General features: G+C 38.2%; 1 protein-coding gene across 1 annotated transcript in view; it reads left to right on the top strand.

Moving 5' to 3' along the window:
• The window catches only part of CFAP61 (cilia and flagella associated protein 61), a 294,422-nt gene that overhangs the window by 93,317 nt on the left and 182,287 nt on the right, over positions 1 to 18,818 (top strand). Inside the window, exons 13-14 of the mRNA XM_028123773.1 lie at positions 12,897 to 13,023; positions 16,904 to 16,981. Of these exons, the coding sequence (XP_027979574.1) occupies positions 12,897 to 13,023; positions 16,904 to 16,981 (205 nt within the window). The remainder of the gene's footprint in view (positions 1 to 12,896; positions 13,024 to 16,903; positions 16,982 to 18,818) is intronic.

Genomic DNA, 18,818 nt, shown 5'->3' with positions numbered 1-18,818 from the left:
CTGATGACTGTCAAGTTGTTTTATGTTTCTGTTACATAGATTACTCCTTTGGATTTCAGAAAGATTCAGTTTACTTTTTCTTCTTTCTATCATTTTGATTTTATTTACTGGCATCATAAAGTTGCCCTATATTCTGCAAGGCTCCTTCCATGCACAAATACTCTTGTAGGTGTCTAAAACCATTCATTCAATTTGAGGTTGAAAAATTAACTGTTAAATCTTTTTCCTTCTACTTTTATATATGATTTTCTATTTTGTTACATGTACAGTCTAATTAAGTACTATAAATTCTGATCTTTGAGATCAGAGTCTGCCAAAAATGGGACAAGAAGAAAAACTCACTGGGAAGCAGGCCCGGGGCTGCCAAACTTTCAAGACCCAAGAAGGAACCACTGGGCAGGGACTTCACCATTTCTTCATGGAGAGGTGACATTTCCCAGGGAATCATGGGTTTGGGCATTCAGGTACATCAGAGAGAGAAAGTGTAAGAGAGAGGTAGCTTGGGAGCTTGAAGACCTATGGGGAAGGGTTAAGAAACAAGATAGCCCCATGCAGGACTCCCTCGGGAGACTGGATGGAGGAAGCCATGTCACTGGATAAGGAGAACCCCAGCTGATCTGTCTCTCTGATTCAAGGTGGCTTTAAAACCAGGCCTGAACGTTGGCAAAAGAATAAGCTATCCTGGTTATTGAATATAAGTTCACTTCCAGGAAGGTTAGGCAAGACAACACGCAGAACAGGTGTAGGGAGGTAGGAGTTCTCAACCTGGTTGTACACCATGAGACAGAAGCAAGGGGCCTAGCATAAAGGTGATAATGAAAAAATGAAGATCAGAAACTCCTTGTTTGAGACTTGTGAAGAGGTGAAAGTAGGCCCACATTTAGATACTGCCGGTGGACCCACCATCTTGTGCAGTCCCACCGGTCCTAATTCTGACATGTAAACATAAACTTAGACTTTGTCTTTTTGGATATTTTTTAGCCCATTAAAAGCTCATTCCACAGAAGTTCTTGGTATCAAAAAAGAAAATTCATTTTCTTTTTTCTTTTTTTTTTTAAGATTTTTATTTATTTATTTATTTATTTATTTATTTATTTATTTATTTATTTGACAGAGAGAAAGAGAGAGAGAGACAGCAAGAGAGGGAACACAAGCAGGGGCAGAGGGAGAGGGAGAAGCAGGCTTCCTGTGGAGCAGGGAGCCTGATGTGGGGCTCCATCCGAGGACCCTGGGATCATGACCCAAGCTGAAGGCAATCGCTTAACCAACTGAGCCACCCAGGTGCCCCAAATTTTCTTAATCTTTAGATTTATCTGAAAATATGGCAAGAAATAAAGATAGCTGCTCCCTAATTCAACAATAATACAATCCCCTTTTGGTGTGTGCGTGTGTGTGTGTAGGACATCCATATATATTTTAAGATAATTTCATTTTAGTTAAGGATCATGCATATTGAGAATAAAATACTAAGCATCCTTACAACTTTGTTTTGAAGTTGTTTTATTTTTCAAAGGGTTTTCTGTAACTGAAACATAGGCTGAGTTCTCCACAACTCCTGGTCCATTTCTAACCTCATATATATCATTTAAAACTTTAAAGAATTCCAAAATTATTTCTTGGAAGATGGTTCTGGAACCAACAGAAGATCAGCTCCATAAAGGCAGGAATTGTGGCCTGTCTTGTTCCCTGATGGATCTCCAACACCCAGAACACACCAGGCATTCAGCAGCTGTTTAATCAGTAGTTCTGATAACTGAATGAACCATTCTCAATAAAGGCACTTTAATAATTGATTTTTAAGGAATACATTTTAATTGAGAATCCATTCATTTTTTACTTTTTCTGGATGCTCCTGTCAATTGCAGTATAAAAGAAATGAAGCCATGTAACTATTGCCACATTTGTATTTTCTGTCTTGTAAAGGCAAAACAAACAAGCTGCCATCCCTAGCATCTGATATGTAAGCAATCATATCCACACTGGCCATTTGCCTCAAAGCCCCGGGTGAAAAACTCACCCGTGGAATAAACCTACATTTGGCTTTCTAAGTTAAGCAAGGAACAATGGAAAAATTGCTCTCAGAGTCAAACACTAGGCAACAGAAAGCAGCCTTGTGCAAAAGAAATACGGGGTGAGCCACATATGTAATTTTAAACGTTCTGATAGTTCTATTAATTAAAACATTAAAAAGTGGGTGCAATTAACTGTAATATTTATTATTTAACCCCTAATATCCAAAATATTATTGTTTCAACACATTATCGCTATAAAAAGTATCAGTAAGATACTTTACATTCTTTTTTTGTACCAAGTCTTCAGAATTCAGTGGGTATGTTACACATACAGCACATCTCAATTCAGAGATGCCACCTGTTAATTGCTCAGTAGCCACGTGTGGTTTGTGGCTCCCATATTGGACCATGTAGCAAATCTATCTCTATAAATGTGCCTATTCTGGACATCTCATATAAGTGGAATTATACAATATATGACCTTTGAGATGTGGCTTCTTTCACTTAGCATAACATTTTCAAGTTTCCTCCATGTTGTGGCCTGTGTCTGAACTTCATTTCTTTCTGTGGCTGGATTATACTTCCATTGTATATAGATCACATTTTGTTTATCCATTCAGAAGTTGATAGACATTTGGGTTCTTTCCACCTTTGGGGCTATTGTGATTAATCCTGCTATGAACATTCAAGTACAAGATTTTGTGTGGATTGTATGTTCTTAATTTCCTTGGATATTTTCCTAGTGGTCTTGTTTTTGCATTTAGATCTTTAATCCTTCTGAATTAGATCTTGGCATCAGGTGGCCATATCAGAACAGAGTTCTTACCCTTCACTTAAAAATTGCTCATAACACTTATATTATTAAGGTGATATTAATTGATCATCTTTATACCAGTTAATTATAGATGTAGATTGTTCTTTGCAAATATGCTACTTTGTTCATAGTATGGAAGCATGCATTAAAATTTAAGCATAAGATATTCAGTATAATTGAAGACTAAGTTGGTTAGAATATTTCACTTCATTAATGGTAGGAGGAACAGCACTCTCCTATTTAGTAATAACACCCTAATGACTGGGAGTGTTCAGTGTAAGGCCATCTACATAATAGGCAATGTGGGACTCCAGTGTAAAATGACGAAGTCATCTTCCCATGGGTTTACCACTCCAATCTGAGGCAAATAGGCATTCTCCAATGGCTTGCAACCTCTGCACTAAATACTGGAGTTGGGAGTAGGCAAGAGATCCACACAGAGCTGCCAGCTGAACACCCCATGGCACTGCCTGCCCTGGGTGGGGATGGCCACTAGTTTGTTCTGACTAGAGACTCCATGGGGCATGTATGCGGTCCTTGACCTTTTCCATGCCTGTGTCCAGGACCTCATGAAGGTAGAACATAATGGCTGAACATGGTCCTCCCCCGACTGATGCAACCCAGTTGTCACCTCTGGCAGAGGGCCAGAGCAATCATGGGGAAGGAATGGGGAGGTCCCGTGGGGCCCAAGGTACCAGTGGCAGGAAAGAGGTGGGAGAGAACCCATGGAGCTATGTTGGGAGGTGGGTACCATGCATGAGCTGTGGCTCCAAACCCATGGACATGCTCTATTGTCTTATTTGACTGCAGGTAAAAATGCAAAATCAAAGATTAAATTATTAAGAATTTTAAGACTCATGAAGCAAGCCAGCTTCAATGTAATTTCTTAACTTCTTTTTTTTTTTAAGATTTTATTTTATGTGACAGAGAGAGAAAGAGAGCACACAAGCAGGGGGAGTGACAGGCAGAGGGAGAGGGAGAAGCAGATGTCCCGCTGAGCAGGGAGCCCTATGCGGGTCTCAATCCCAGGATCCTGGGATCATGACCTGAGCCGAAGGCAGACTCTTAACCGAATGAGCCACCCAGGTGACCCATAATTTCTTAACTTCTTAACATACTTTAAACATTTGGGGAAGAGTTTGGCTTTATGTATGAAGTAAATATGAAATAAAGCATGATGCTGAACAATTTACTTATAATTTTTATATCTAGCATCTTTTTTTATTGAGGTATGATTGATGTGACATTATCTTAGTTTCAAGTGTACCACATAATGATTCAGCATTTGCATGCACTGTGAAATGATCACCACAGTTAAGTCTAGTTACCATCCATCACCATGCAGAATTACATTTTTTTTTTCTTGTGATGAGAATGTTTAAGATTTACTCTCTGGGCCGCTTTTAAATATGCACTACAATGTTGCTGACTATATTCATAATGCTGTACATTACATGCCCATGACTTTGTTATTTTGTAACTGGAACTTTATACCTCTTGACACCCTTCACCATTTTACCAATTCCTAACCCCCTCCTCTCTGGCAGCCATTATTCAGTTCTCTGTATCTGTGAGTTTTGTTTTGTTTCTTTGTTTTGGTTTTTAGATTCCACATATAAGTGAAATCATACAATATCTCTTTCTCTGTCTGCCTTATTTCCCTTAGCGTAATACCCTAAAGATCCATCCATGTTGTTGCAAGTGGCAAGATTACATTCTTTTTTATGGCCAAGTAATATTCCATCATATATATACCACATCTTCTTCATCCATCCATCCATTAATGGATACTTGTTTCCATATCTTGACTATTGTAAATAATGCTCCAATGAACATAGGGGTGCATGTATCTTTTTGAATTTATGTTTTCGTTTTCTTTGGATAAATACCCAGAAATGGAGTTGCTGGATTCTATGTAGTTCTATTTTTAATTTTTTGAGGAAACTCCACACTGTTTTCCATACCCCTGCATCAATTTACATTCCCACCAACAGTGCATGAGGGATCCCTTTTCTCTACAACCTTGCCAACACTTACTTCTTTTTTTTAAAGGTTTTTAAAATTTGTTTATTTGAGAGCGAGAGCACAAGCAGGGGGAGGGGCAGAGGGAGGGTGGAGAAGCAGACTCCACGCTCAGCAGAAAGCCCAACACAGGGCTCGATCCTAGGACCCTGAGGTCATGACTTGATTAAGGCTGCTGCTTAACCAACTGACCCACCCAGGCACCACCCTTTAATTTTTATAATAGCCCTTATTACAAGTGTGAGGTGACATCTCACTGTGGTTTTGACTTGCTGTGTCTAGTGGTCACCTGCCTATCTTCTTTGAGAAGAATGTCTATTCAGATAATCTGACCATTTTTAAATCAGATTTTTTTTGCTATTGTGTTGCATGAGTTCTTTATACATTTTAAATATAAACCCCTTATCAGATATATGATTTGCAAATATTTTCTCCTTTCAGGAGTTGGTGGTTTCCTTTGCTCTGCAGAAACTTTTTAATTTGATGTAATCCCACTTGTTTATTTTTGCACTTGTTGCCTTTGCTTTTTTTTTTTAAGATTTTCATTTATTTATTTGACAGAGAGAGAGAGACAGTGAGAGAGGGAATACAAGCAGGGGGAGTGAGAGAGGGAGAAGCAGGCTTCGGCGGAGCAGGGAGCCTGATGTGGGGCTCTATCCCAGGACCCATGACCTGAGCCGAAGGCAGACGCTTAACGACTGAGCGACCCGGGTGCCCCTGCCGTTGCTTTTGTAATTCAGTTCCAAAAAATCATTGCCAAGTCCAAGGTCAAGGAGCTCACCACATATGTTTTCTTCTAAGAGTTTTATAGTTTCAGGTCTTATATTAAAGACTTTAATGGATTTTGTGTTAATTTTTGTGTGTGGTGTAAGTGATCTAGTTTCATCCTTTTGCATGTGGCTATCCAGTTTTCTCAATACTATTTACCAAAGAGATTATTCTTTACCCATTGTATATTCTTGCCTCCTTTGTCATATATTAAGTGACCATGTAAACATGGGTTTATTTCTGGGCTAACTATTCTGTTCTATTGATCTGTTTGTTTTATGCTAATACTATACTTTTATGAATACTGTAGCTTTGTAATATAGTTTGAAATCAGAGAGCATGATGCCTCTGGCTTTGTTCTTTCTCAAGATTGCTTTGGCTACTTAGGGTTCTTTTGTGGTTCCATACAAATTTTAGGAATATTTGTTCTATTTCTAGGAAAATGTCATTGGAATAGTGATAGGGATTACATTGAATCTGTAGATTGCTTTGGGTAATACGGATATTTAAACAATATTGATTCTTCCAACCCATGAGCATGGAGTATCTTCCCATTTATTTGTGACTTCAATTTCTTTCATCAATGTATTATACTTTTCAGCATGCAGGTCTTTCACCTCCTTGGTTAAATTTATTTTTAGGTATTTTATTCTTTTGATGCAATTGTAAATGGGATATTTTCTTAATTTTTCTTTCTGATAGTTCATTATTAGTGTGTAGAAATGCAATAGATTTTTGTGCATTGATTTTGTATCATGCAAATTTACAGAATTTATTTATTAGTACTAACAGTTTTTTGGTGGAGTCTTTTGGGTTTTCCATATATAAAATCATGTCATTAGCAAATAGTGACAGTTTCACTTCTTTCTTTCCGGTTTGGATGTCTTTTATTTCTTCTTCTTGCCTAATTGCTCTGGCTAGGACTTCCAGTACTATATTTAATAAAAATGGTGAGTATAGGCATTCTTGTCTTGTTCCTGATCTTAGAGAACAGTGTTTCACCATTGAGTATGATCTTAGCTGTGGATTTGTCATATCTAGCCTTTATTATGTTGAGACACGTTCCCTCTGCCCACTTTGTTGAACGTTTTTATCATGAATGGATGTTGAATTTTGTCATATGCTCTTTCTGCGTCTATTGAACTGATTGTATGATTTTTATCCTTCATTTTGTTAATGTGGTATATCACATTGATTGATTTGTGGACATTGAACCGTTCCTTTTTTTTAAAAGATTTTATTTATTCATTTGACAGAGAGAAAAACAGCGACAGAGGGAACACAAGCAGGGGGAGTGGGAGAGGGAGAAGCAGGCTTCCCGTGGAGCAGGGAGCCTGATGCAGGGCTCAATCCCAGGACCCTGGGATCAGGACCTGAGCCGAAGGCAGACGCTTAATGACTGAGCCACTCAGGTGCCGCACATTGAACCATTCTTGAATCTCTGGAATAAATCCCCCTTGATAATGGTGTATGATCCTCTTTATGTATTGTTAAATTCTGTTTGCTAATAGTTTGTTGACGATTTTTGCATCTATGTTTATCAGGGATATTGGCCTTTAATTTTCTTTTTTTGTGGTGTCTTTGTCTAGTTTTGGTATCAGGGTAATGCTGGCCTCCTAAAATGAGTTTGTAAGTATACTGTCTTCTTCAGTTTTTTGGAAAAGTTTAAGGATTGGTATTTTTTTTAATTGTCTTAATTTTTTTTCTTTTTTCAAATTGTTATTTACATTCTAGTTAGTTAACATATATTGTAATGTTAGTTTCAGGAGTAGAATTTAGTGATTCATCACTTACATATAACATTCAGTGTGCAACACAAGGGCCCTCCGTAATACCCGTCACCCATTTATCCCATACCCTCTCCACCTCCCCTCCATCAACTCTCAGTTTGTACTCTATAGATAAGAATCTCATGATTCGTTTCCCTCTCTTTTTTTTCCCCTTCCCTTATGTTAATCTGTTTTGTTTCTTAAATTCCACATGAGTGAAATCGTATGGTATTTGTCTTTGTCTGACTGACTTATTTTGCTTAGCATAATACACTCTAGCTCCATCCGTATCATTGCAAATGGCAAGGTTTCATTCTTTTTGATGACTGAGTAATATTCCATTATGTGAGTGTGTGTGTGTGTGTGTGTGTGTGTGTGTGTGTGTGTGTATTATGTCTTTTTTATCCATTCATCAGTCGATGGACATTTGGGCTCTTTCCATAATTATGGTTGATAATGCTGCTATAAATATCAGGGTGCATGTGCCCGTTGAATCAGTATTTTTGTATCCTTTGGGTAAATACCTAGTAGTACAATTGCTGGATCATAGGGTAGCTCTATTTTTAATTTTTTGAGGAACCTCCATACTGTTTTCCAGAGTGGCTGCACCAATTTGCATTCCCACCAGGATTCCTCTTCCTCCACATCCTTGCCAACATCTGTTGTTTCCTGTGTTAATTTTGGCCATTCTGACAGGTGTAAGGTGGTATCCCATTGTGGTTTTGATTTGTAGTTCCCTGATGATGAGTGATGTTGAGCATCTTTTCATGTGTCTGTTGGCCATCTAGTTGTCTTCTTTGGAAAAATGTTTATTCATGTCTTCTGCCCATTTCTTAACTGGATTATTTGTTTTGGGGGTGTTGAGTTTGATAAGTCCTTTATAGATTTTGGGTACTAACCATTTATCAGATATGTCATTTGCAAATATCTTCTCCCATTCTGTAGGCTGCCTTTTAGTTTTGTTGATTATTTCCTTTGCTTTGTGAGGATTGGTATTAAATTTTCTCTGAATGTTTGGTAGAATTCACCAGTGAAGCTGTCTGGTCCTTGGCTTTTGTTTGTTGAGAGATTTTTTTTAAATTTTTATTACTGATTCCATTTCCTTACTAGTAATCAGTCTGTTCAGATTTTCTATTTCTTCAGGATCCAGTCTTGGAAGAGTGTATGTTTCTAGTAATTTATCCATTTCTTCTAGGGGGTCCAGTTTGTTGGCCTGTAATTATTCATAGTAATCCCTTATGATTCTTTGTATCTCTGCAGTATCAGTTGTAACTTCTCTTTCATTTCTGATTTTATTTATTTGAGCCCTCTCTTTTTTCCTGGTGAGTCTAGCTAAAGCTTTTCCAGTTTTATCTCTTCAAAAAACCATCTCTTAGTTTCATTGACATTTTCTATTGTCTTTTTAGTCTCCATTTCATTTATTTCTGTTCTGATCTTTCAGATATCTGCTATTTCTGATATTTCCTTCAATTAACTTTGGGCTTCATTTTTTCTTCTTCTAATTCCTTTAGGTGTAAATTAGATTGTTTATTTGAGATTTTTCTTGTTTCTTGAGTTAGGCCTTTATCACTATGAACTTCCTCTTAGAACTGCTTTTGCTGAATCCCATAGATTTCAGTATGGTGTATTTCCATTTTCATTTGTCTCAAGGTAGTTTTTGGTTTGTCCTTTGGTTTATTTGTTGATTCATTTGTTGTTCAGCAGCATGTTGTTTGATCTCCATGTGTTAGTGATTTTTCCAGTTCTCTTCTTGTAATAACTTTCTTGTTTCATACCATTGTGGTTGGAAAGATGTTTGATATGATTTCAATCTTCTTAAATTTATTTAAATTTGTTTTATAGCCTAACATATGATCTGTCCTGGAGAATGTTCCATGTGCAGTTGAGAAGAATGTGTATTCTGCTGCTTTTGGATTGAATGTTTTGTATATCTTTACATTAAGTCTATCTGGTCCAGCAAGTCATTTAACGCTGATGTTTCCTTTTTTTATTTTCTGTCTGGATGATCCACTAATGTAGTGGGGTATTAAAGTCCCCTGCTATAAATGTATTGCTATAAATTTCCCCCACTTAGGTGCTTCTATGTTAGGTGCATAAATATTTATAAATGTTATATCCTCTTGTTAGATTGACCTCTTTATCATTATTTAATGCACTTCTTTGTCTTTTATTACAGTCTTTGTTTTAAAGCCTGTTTAGTCTGATATAGCTAGAGCTTTGCCTGATATAACCCCAGCTTTTTTTTTTTAATTTCTATTTGCATGGAACATCTTTTTCCATCCCTTCACTTTCAGTCCGTGTATGTCCTTACTTCTGAAGTGAGTCTCTTTTACAGGCAAGATGTAAAGGGACTCTTTTAAGCTGAAAAGAAGGGGCACTAGTGTATATATATATATACACACATATATATACAATATATATAATACTCTATCTTAAGTTCATAGCAGCTTAGCTTGAATGCATTCTAAAGGTCTACATTTTTATTACCTCCACCCCATGTTTTGTGTTTTTGATGTCACATGTTACATCTTACTTTGTGTATCCCTTAACTAATCATAGAAGTTATAGTTATTTTTACTACTTTTGGTTTTTAACCTTCATACTAGCTTTATTAAGTGAGTAATCCACTACCTTGGCTATATGTTTACCTTTACCAGTGAGATTTTTACTTTCATATGTTTTCTTGTTGCTAATTAGTATGCTTTCTTATATTTCTTGTAAGGCCAGTTTAGTGGTGATGAACTCCTTTAGCTTTTGCTTGTCTGGGAAATTCCTCATCTCTCAATTCTGAATGATAGCCTTGGTGGGCAGAGGTTTCTTGGTTGGAAGTATGTTCCTTTCAGCACTTTCCATGTGTCCTGTCACTCCCTTCAGGCCTGTAAAGATTCTGCTGAGAAATCTACTAATCGTCTTAGGGTGGTTCCCTTGTACATAACAAGTTGTTTTGCTCCTGCTGCTTTTAAGAGTCTCTCTTTACATCAAAAACTAATGATGTAATGTATGGTGATTAACATAACAAAAAAATTAAAAAAAAGAGTCTCTCTTCATCTTTAACTTTTGGCATTCTAATTATAATGTGTATTAGTGTAGATCTTTTTGAGTGCATCTAATTTGGAACTTCCTGGGCTTCCTGGATTTGGATATGTGTTTCCTTCCCCAGGTTAGGAAGGTTCTCAGCCATTGTTTCTTCAACTAAGTTTTTTGCCCCGTTCTCTTTCTTGTTTCTTCTGGGACTCCTATAGTGCGAGCGTTATTCTGTTGGATGTTGTCCCATGGGTCCCTTAAGCCGTCTTCACTTTTTACATTCCTTTTTCTCTTCACTGCTCAGTGTGGGTGAGTTCCACTGCCCTGTTTTCTACATCACTGATTCTTTCTTCTGCTTCATCTAGTCTGCTGGTGAACCCTTCTAGCACATTTTTCAGTTCAGTTATTGTATTCTTCAGCTCTGTGACTTCTGTTTGGTACTTTCCTTTATTGCCTATCTCTGTTGAAGTTCTCACTGTGGTCATTCATACTTCTCCCAAGTTTGGTGAGCATCTTTATGACCATTACTTTGAACTCTTAATCAGGTAAGCTACTTATCTTCATTTCATTAAGAGTTTTTCTGAGGTTTTTTTCTTGTTCTTTCATTTGAAACATATTCCTGTTTACTCATTTTGCTTGACCGTCTGTGTTTGTTTCTGTTTTAGGCAGAACAGCTACCTTTCCCAGTCTTGAAGAAGTGACCTTGTATAGGGGAGGAACCTATTGTTTAACCTTGCCCTAGCTCTTGGTTGTCTCTTGACCCTTTGTGATTGTCCAAGCAGCCTGATTTATTCTTGATATGTCCCAGTTGTTGAGAGTGTGCCAAGCCTGTCAGTGTTCCAAAGGGAGAATTCATTCATTGCTGACTTCCAGGCTGATTGGAAGCCAGACCCTCAAGCAGACCCTCAAGCAGACCCTCAAGCAGCAGCTTTCAAAGTATGCAAATATATGCAGTTCTGTGGGACTACAGTCATAAATCCTGCTGGCCTTCAGACCAGGTAGTTTGGAGGTGTCTCTTGGGTGACATTTATAAAATTTAGGGCTTCAAATGAGTGTATAAGCTCTTTTCTGGGAGTTACTGGCAAGTTGTAGCAAGGCTGAGTGAGAGCACAAAGCTGGCATCCCCTGGCCTACTTTCTCTGAGAATATTCCATAGCTGCTAGATGTGTGGTGAACCTGAGGCCTACCCTTCAGGCTGGAGCTCCAGGACGAGTACATAGGCCTTTTTCACAGAAAAACCGGGGTGTGTTTCAGTCCACTGTCTGTGCAGTGCCCTGGGGGTGGTATCCTGCCAAGAACAGTCTCTGTGATTGTTACAGTCCCATGGGACCCAAGAACACAAGCCTCCCTGGCTACTAGAGCCAGGTGATCCAGGAGAGACCCCTGTGTGGACTGCGCATGCCTGAGAGTTTTAGCAAGGCAGCGGGAAAGTGCAGGGCTGGGGTGTGCCTGCCAGCTTTAGTGGGCAGCAAGAGAGCACAGGGCCACATGTGTCTCCTGGTTTTAGTGGGGCAGTGGAATAGTGCAGGGACTGTGTGTGCCTTCTGGCACTAGCAAAGTAAACGGGAACACAAAAATGACACCTTGCAGGGCCTCTGTCCCCGGAGAGAGTTCCAGCAGGCTCCTACCCCCTCCAGCAGATGCTTTAAGATTAGCAAATGAATCTCCTTTACATATAGTGTAGGTACTTTTCAGACTGCTGCTTTTACACTGGGTGAGTGAGTCTGCATGTGACTCCTTCAAGAGCAATATCTTTATTTATGTCCCTTCAGCCCTTCAGGTCTCTACAGGTATAAGCCCCAATGGTTTGCAAAGACAGGTGTTTAGGGAGCTCATCTCTTTGGTGCAGGTCCCAAGGATTGGGGTATCTGATGTGGGGCACTAACCCCTTACTCCTCAAGGGGAAGCTCCATATTCATGAGATCTCTCCCGATCATGGGTCACTGTGCCAGGGTGAGGTTTTTGGCAAGACTGTGTCTCTGCCTCTCCTACCATTTTGATGTGGCCCTTTATTGCCTGTTGTGAAGGCACCATTCAGCTAGTTTTGAGGTCTTTTTCAGAGGGCATTACTCCATATGTAGCTGTGTGTCTGTGGGAGATGAGTTCAGGATCTTCCTATGTCTCCATGTTAGACTGCCCCATCTTTCTGCACATTTCAAATTAAATGCATTTGGAATGTAACTTTGTATTGTCTCTGGTTAATGAAAATATCAGTGATTTTTACCTTCTTCTTTGCACTATTTTGCATGTGTTTTACAGGTTTTCTAGAATGAAATGGGTTACTTTTATAATTAACCAAACCCTAATATTTTATATATATTTAAACATATATAAACATATATATGTAAACATATATATAAACATATATATATAAAATATATACTGGATATTTATTTTATGTGATATTTTATAATTTTGTCTTCATTTTGGGGGGGAATACATATTTTTGTACTTTCACCTAAAAAAACCGTATCTCTCCACATGCAGGTCTATTAAAATAAGATTAGCCACTTTGTTGGATACTCCTGGTGTTGAAAATCTTGTTAGCACTCTCATGCTGAATAAAAGTATATTGGAGGATTTAAAGCAATACAATGAGGCTCGCAGAGACCATGTAAGTACCTGCTATGACCAGATTGGTTTCCTTTTCCTTGTGATATGGGCCATTATGACCCACGTAGGATCAACCTTAAAGTTTCCTTGGATCTCAGTTGGAGATAGTTGGAGAACTGTACAGTGAGAAGTGGAGGAGGTGAGGTTGGAAGATGGGAGCAAGAAAAGAAAAACAAAGGAGACTGGGGTTTAAGGATGTGAGGATGTTCTCTTCACTGGTGGCCCCAAGGTGGGGTGCTGATTAGATATTCTAAATCCTTATCACAGGCATGGAAAATGCGGACTTGATCCAGACAAGTATCCCAGAATAGGATAGATCTCAGGACTTAGAATAGGCAGATCTGACTGAGGTTAGGGAATGGTAGTTCAGGAATCTGTGGGTGCCTGGTGCTCACCGAGCAACACTGGATATCAGACTTAGGACAGTGGGATCCCATTTGACCCTACTGGATGGTGATTCTGTCTAGACTTTTTTGTTGAGCTGCCTACATTCTCAGGTAATGGATGGGCTGTCAAACACCTGTATGGCAGTGTTAGGTTCTCTTTCTAGTATAGTAACTATACTATACTTTTGCCCTCGCAAAGGACAAGCTAGCAGTGGTCCTAATGTTAATGCTGCTTTCTTAAGGACCATGACAGTTTACTTAACCAGACATGGAACAGTGGATGTAGTTAGAGAAATGCTTAGTTACTTTTGTGATAAATTTTATTTTGAAAAAAAGTTTTATTGAACTATAACCAATAAAGAGCTAGATAGATTTCACAATTTGAATATACCATGTAATTAATGAGCGCCTGTTTCAGGAAACAGACTAACCCCAGCCTGCCTGAAGTCCCCTTCATGCTCCCATTCAGTTACTTTCTCCCCAGGTTAATACCACCTCAACTTCTAAGATCATAAATTGGTTATGCCTGTTTTTGAACTTTATTTAAAGGGATCACATAGTATGTTTTCTGGTATCAGGTTTTTTTGCTCAGCACTGTGTTTGTGAGATTCACCCATATTGTGCTGTAAAGTATTTCATTGCATGAAGATGCCACAACTTATTTCTTCTTTCTCCTGTCATTTGGGGGAGTTTCCAGTTATTGGCTTTTTTCAATAAGCACTTTAGTTAAATTTTAAAGTCATCAAGAGGGAGACATCAGACACCTAAACACAGTGAAATATTTAATATTTATCAAGGCATCAAATTAAAATAAAACTTCACTCTAGCACATGTTTTCTGTTTTGGTTTGTCTTGATCTTTTTTGTTGTTTTTTTTTTTTTCATTTTTTTGCTCCTTCCCTCCTGACCTGCCAATGCAGTATGATGTATCACCCTGTTCTCAAAGTGGGGTTTAGGGAGTCATAGGGGTCTCTGAGACATCAGTTTTCAGGGGGGTTCTGTGAAGTGAAAACTATTTGCATAATAAGAATAAGGAACTATTTACCTTTTCCACTGTATTTATATTCACACTGATGGTGCAAATGCAGTGGTGGGCAAACCTTGGGAGCCTCAGTGTGGATCAAGGCAGTGGGCACCAGATTTCATCGGTTTCTTCATCGCCATTCACTCATAGTAACAATAAGGAAAAGAGAGCCTAGTGAAGATAGCATTGCACAGCAACAGACTGGCTAAAACACAAAGAGAGGCACCACTAAATGCTAGGGAGAATGCAGGGAAATAGGATCATTTATATGTTGCCAGTGGGAATGTAAAATGATACCATTGCTCTGGAAGACATTTTGGCTGTTTCTTCAAAAACCTCAATGAAACAATCATATGACCTAGTAATTGCACTCCTGGGCATTTATCCCAGAGAAATGAAGACTTGTACACGATTGTTCATAAGCAGTCAGAATTGGCCCAGATGTCCTTCAACAGGTGAACGGGTGAACTGTGGCACATCCATGCCACGGAGTAATACTTAACAATACAAAGGAATGCATTGTTGATGCATGCACCAACTTGGATGAATCTGCAGAGAATTGCGCTGAGTTGGGGGATGGGAGGGAGCTGAACCCTAAAGGGTACATACTATATAATTCCACCTATTTGACATTTTTGAAATAACACAATTTTAGAAATGGAGAAGAGATTATTTCTTGCCAGGGGTTAAGGACAAGAGGACAGGGAGTAGATGGGTATGGTTCTTGTAGGGCAACCCAGGGGATCTTTGTGTTGGAACCGTTCAGTCCCTTGACTGTGGTGGTGGGTACAGGAACCTCCACAGGGTATAAAATTGTGTAGAACTTGATACACATACAATCACAGCAATGTGCATTCCCTGCTTGTCATAATATATTAGAGTTTTGCAGAACGTTATCATGATGGGATACTGGGCAATATGTACAAGGAATTTCTCTGTATTATTTCTTAAAATTGCTTGTGAGTCTGCAGCTATCTCCCTATAAATTTCAATTAAAAAAAAGAAAAGGAAAAGCCAGTTTCACTTGAAGCAGTAAAAATTATTAACTCTATTAAACTTCAATCCTTAGGTACCTATATTTTCAATGTTCTGTTGTGACAAAATGAGAAATGCACATAACGTTAGCTCTTCTGCTGTAGACTGAAGTTGTTGCTTGTTTCAAGAGAAAGCATTTCTGCAATTGTTTGATCTTCATGCTGACGTTCTCCTGCAACACAATTTTTATGTGAAAGAACAGCTGGCAAACAAAATGTGGTTATTCAGTCTTGGAGACCAGACGTTTTCTTAAAAATGAATGAAGTGAGGCTGTCTCTCCAAGGAAACAACTGACAGCATTTGTTCCCTCTGACAAAATCCAAGCTTTCAATAAAAAATCAGAATTTTGGAAAATCAGTATCTCTCATCATGAGCTTGACAGCTTCCAAAAACTTAAAAATTGTTCTGATGAAGCTGGTGGTGATATTATCAAATGTGATGCTTTGATATTTTGTCATAGGTCAACATTTGGGAAATATGTGTAAGTTTGGTGAACCAATATTTTCTAGATAAAACATGATGTTACAAAATCACGCATAGGTAAAAGATTCATTCAAACAGCAGAATAGACGGTTGGGTTTTAATGTGACAGTGTATACCAGTTTATTGATATGGTTTCAGATTCCACATTGCAGCTCATATTTAAAACAGTACCACTTGTTGAGTTTTGGTGGAGCATCAGAGAAGAATATCCATAATTATCTGAAAAGATTGTTTAAATACTTCTCTGCTTTCCAACTCTGTATCTTTGTGAAGAGAGATTTTTTTTTCATCTATTTCAACCAAAATAACATATTGCAACAGATTGAATGCAGAAGTAGATATGAGCATCCAGCTGCCTTCCATTAAGCCAGACATTAAAGAGATTTGCAAAAATATAAAACAATGCTACTCTCCTCTCTAAATATTTTTGTCAAATTTTAAATTTTGTTTTAATTAGTAAATTAAACAAAAGTGAATAAACAAATTAAACTTTTTCTCAGTTTTAATTTCTAATACAGAAACTACTGATAGATAGCTTTAACACACATACCCCATGCTCTTTGGAGTCCTCAGGGAATAGGGTCCTGAGATCATAATTTTTGAGAACCACTGATGTAGAGCTAAAGAAAACGGATTCCAAGTCAAAGGGACTGTGGTTTGAACCACAGATTCATTCCTTACTAGCTGGAAGTCTTGGTATGTTCCTCAGCCCCCCAAGCCTTATTTTCTTGTAAGTGAAATAGAGGTAGTGATAATGTTTACCTTGTAGGAATGAGGATTCAGTGAACACAGGGAAGACATTTAACTTAGTACATGGTCCAAAGGTAAGTACTGATGGATGTTGGCTCTGTTATTGTCATTAGGTGACCATGCTTAAGGCCCACGACTGACTCTTTAGAGAAACCTTGATAGTTATATTTTTAAAGGTCTTAAAATCCATGCTTATCTTTTCAGGATGGAACACCAATGAAGGCATTTGTAGCTGAAGTTGCAGAACAAATAGTTGGCATTGCAGTTATCAGAGATGAAATGGTAAATTGCAAAATAGACATTGATTTCCTGGATTATGCCTTTTTATATCATGAGTTAGCACACAATGCGTCTTTCATTTTTCGTATTTAATATGAATGCCCTTTTTTTTGAAGGCTATAAATTTTTCGGAAGGATATAAATCATCATCTGCTTGCATCCCACTTGGTTGACTTTCAATTTCCCATTTCTTTTTCAGTTTAAAATATGACAGAGAATACATGAAAACATTCATATTTTAAAAATTCAAATAACCTTCCATTAGGACCCCCCAAAAAGTCTTAATGCTATCCTCAAAGGATTACTACTATTAATAGTTAGGCATCAATCCCTTCCTACAGTCTTCCTTGCACTTAATTACATGCATTGTGTGTGTGTGTGTGTGTGCACGCGTATGGTCAATTGGACAAGTAATTTTATTTTTTTCCTAATGTACCACCAGTTCTTCCTAAATATTTATTGCTGAACAGTTCATTCTTTTCCTGCTGATTTAAAATGACACCTTTACATGATTATATTTCCATGTGCTTGTGTCTATTTTTAAATTCTCCTGTTCTGTTCCATGGATTCATTTGTCAATATCTGTTGTATTATCATGTCTGGTATATCTGGTAGGGGAGTCTTTTCTCACTTATCTTTTTTTTTTTATATATAAATTCTCTTGCTTTTAATAAGACATTTCCTCTTTCAGATAAGCCTTATAACACTTACTAGGAACTTATTTGCACCTTCGTGGTTTTTATAGAACAATTTAGGTTGAATCGACAACTAAAATACTGAGACTTTCTAGGAACATGGCTTCCTGTTTTGGCGGTGGTGGTGTTAAATTCTTTTGGGTTCTTCACTAAAGTTTTGTGGCTTTTAGCATACAGGTTTCTTGTGCCAGGTATTTTGTTTTCCCCTATAGGTTTACTCTCTGCCCTGTTCTGTCCCAGGGAGCCTGACCTGGTGGGTAACATCATGGGTGCCTTCACCCCTCAGCCTCTAATTGGGTTTGGCCAATGGGGAACCCTGAGGAGAGGAAGGGAGGGGAGTGAGGTTGGGATGCCTTGAGCTGGCTGGTGTCTCCATTGAGTTCCCTGACCTTTTCAAGGTGGACCCTCTCAGTTTGGACTCTAGTAACTAGTACCTCCCATGCCACCCACATAGGGTGGTGATAGCTTGCAATTGCTGCTACACTATCCTTACTGGTTTCCCTGTGCCCTGCCCCTTCTTGTGAAAAGTCTTTTTGTTAAACCCACCTCCTGTTATCCTAATTTGAACATACCATCTGTTTCCTGCTAAGACCCTGACTGATACAGTACTAGACATTTATGATTTATTTCTACTTGTTTTGTATTTTTCTGGGTATTGTGATTACTTTTTTTTTCATTGTATTTTCTAAAATGTTTATTTTGCTATGTGAGAAAAATACTAATTTTTGTAATTGTGATCTTATATCCAGCCACATTTTGGAAGTCTCTTACTAGTTCTGAGAGTTTTCAATTGATTCTCTTTTCTGGTATAGCATCATTTCTACCATATTCTATTGGCCAAAGCAGTTACAGAGCATGCTTAGATTCCAGGGTTGGAGAAATGGACTCCACTTCTTGATGTGGGTATGGCAAGTTCTGTCTGCCAAAGAGCATGCGGGATGCAAATTACTCTTGTGACCGTCTTTGGAAAGTAGAATCTGCCACACCTCCTTTTAAAAATATTTATATTTTGGAGGAGGAACAAGATGGCAGAGGAGTAGGAGACCTAAATTTCATCTGGTCCTAGGAATTCAGCTAGATAGGGGTCAAACCATTCTGAACACCTACAAACTCAATAGGAGATCAAAGAAAAGAATAGCAGCAAC

Source organism: Eumetopias jubatus, unplaced genomic scaffold, assembly GCF_037043125.1.
Source record: "Eumetopias jubatus isolate StellerSeaLion01/CBP00866 unplaced genomic scaffold, mEumJub1_p1.0 scaffold_9, whole genome shotgun sequence".
Taxonomy (NCBI): domain Eukaryota; kingdom Metazoa; phylum Chordata; class Mammalia; order Carnivora; family Otariidae; genus Eumetopias; species Eumetopias jubatus.
The sequence above is the reverse complement of the archived record's forward strand: the minus strand, read 5'-3'. Positions and strand labels throughout refer to the sequence as shown.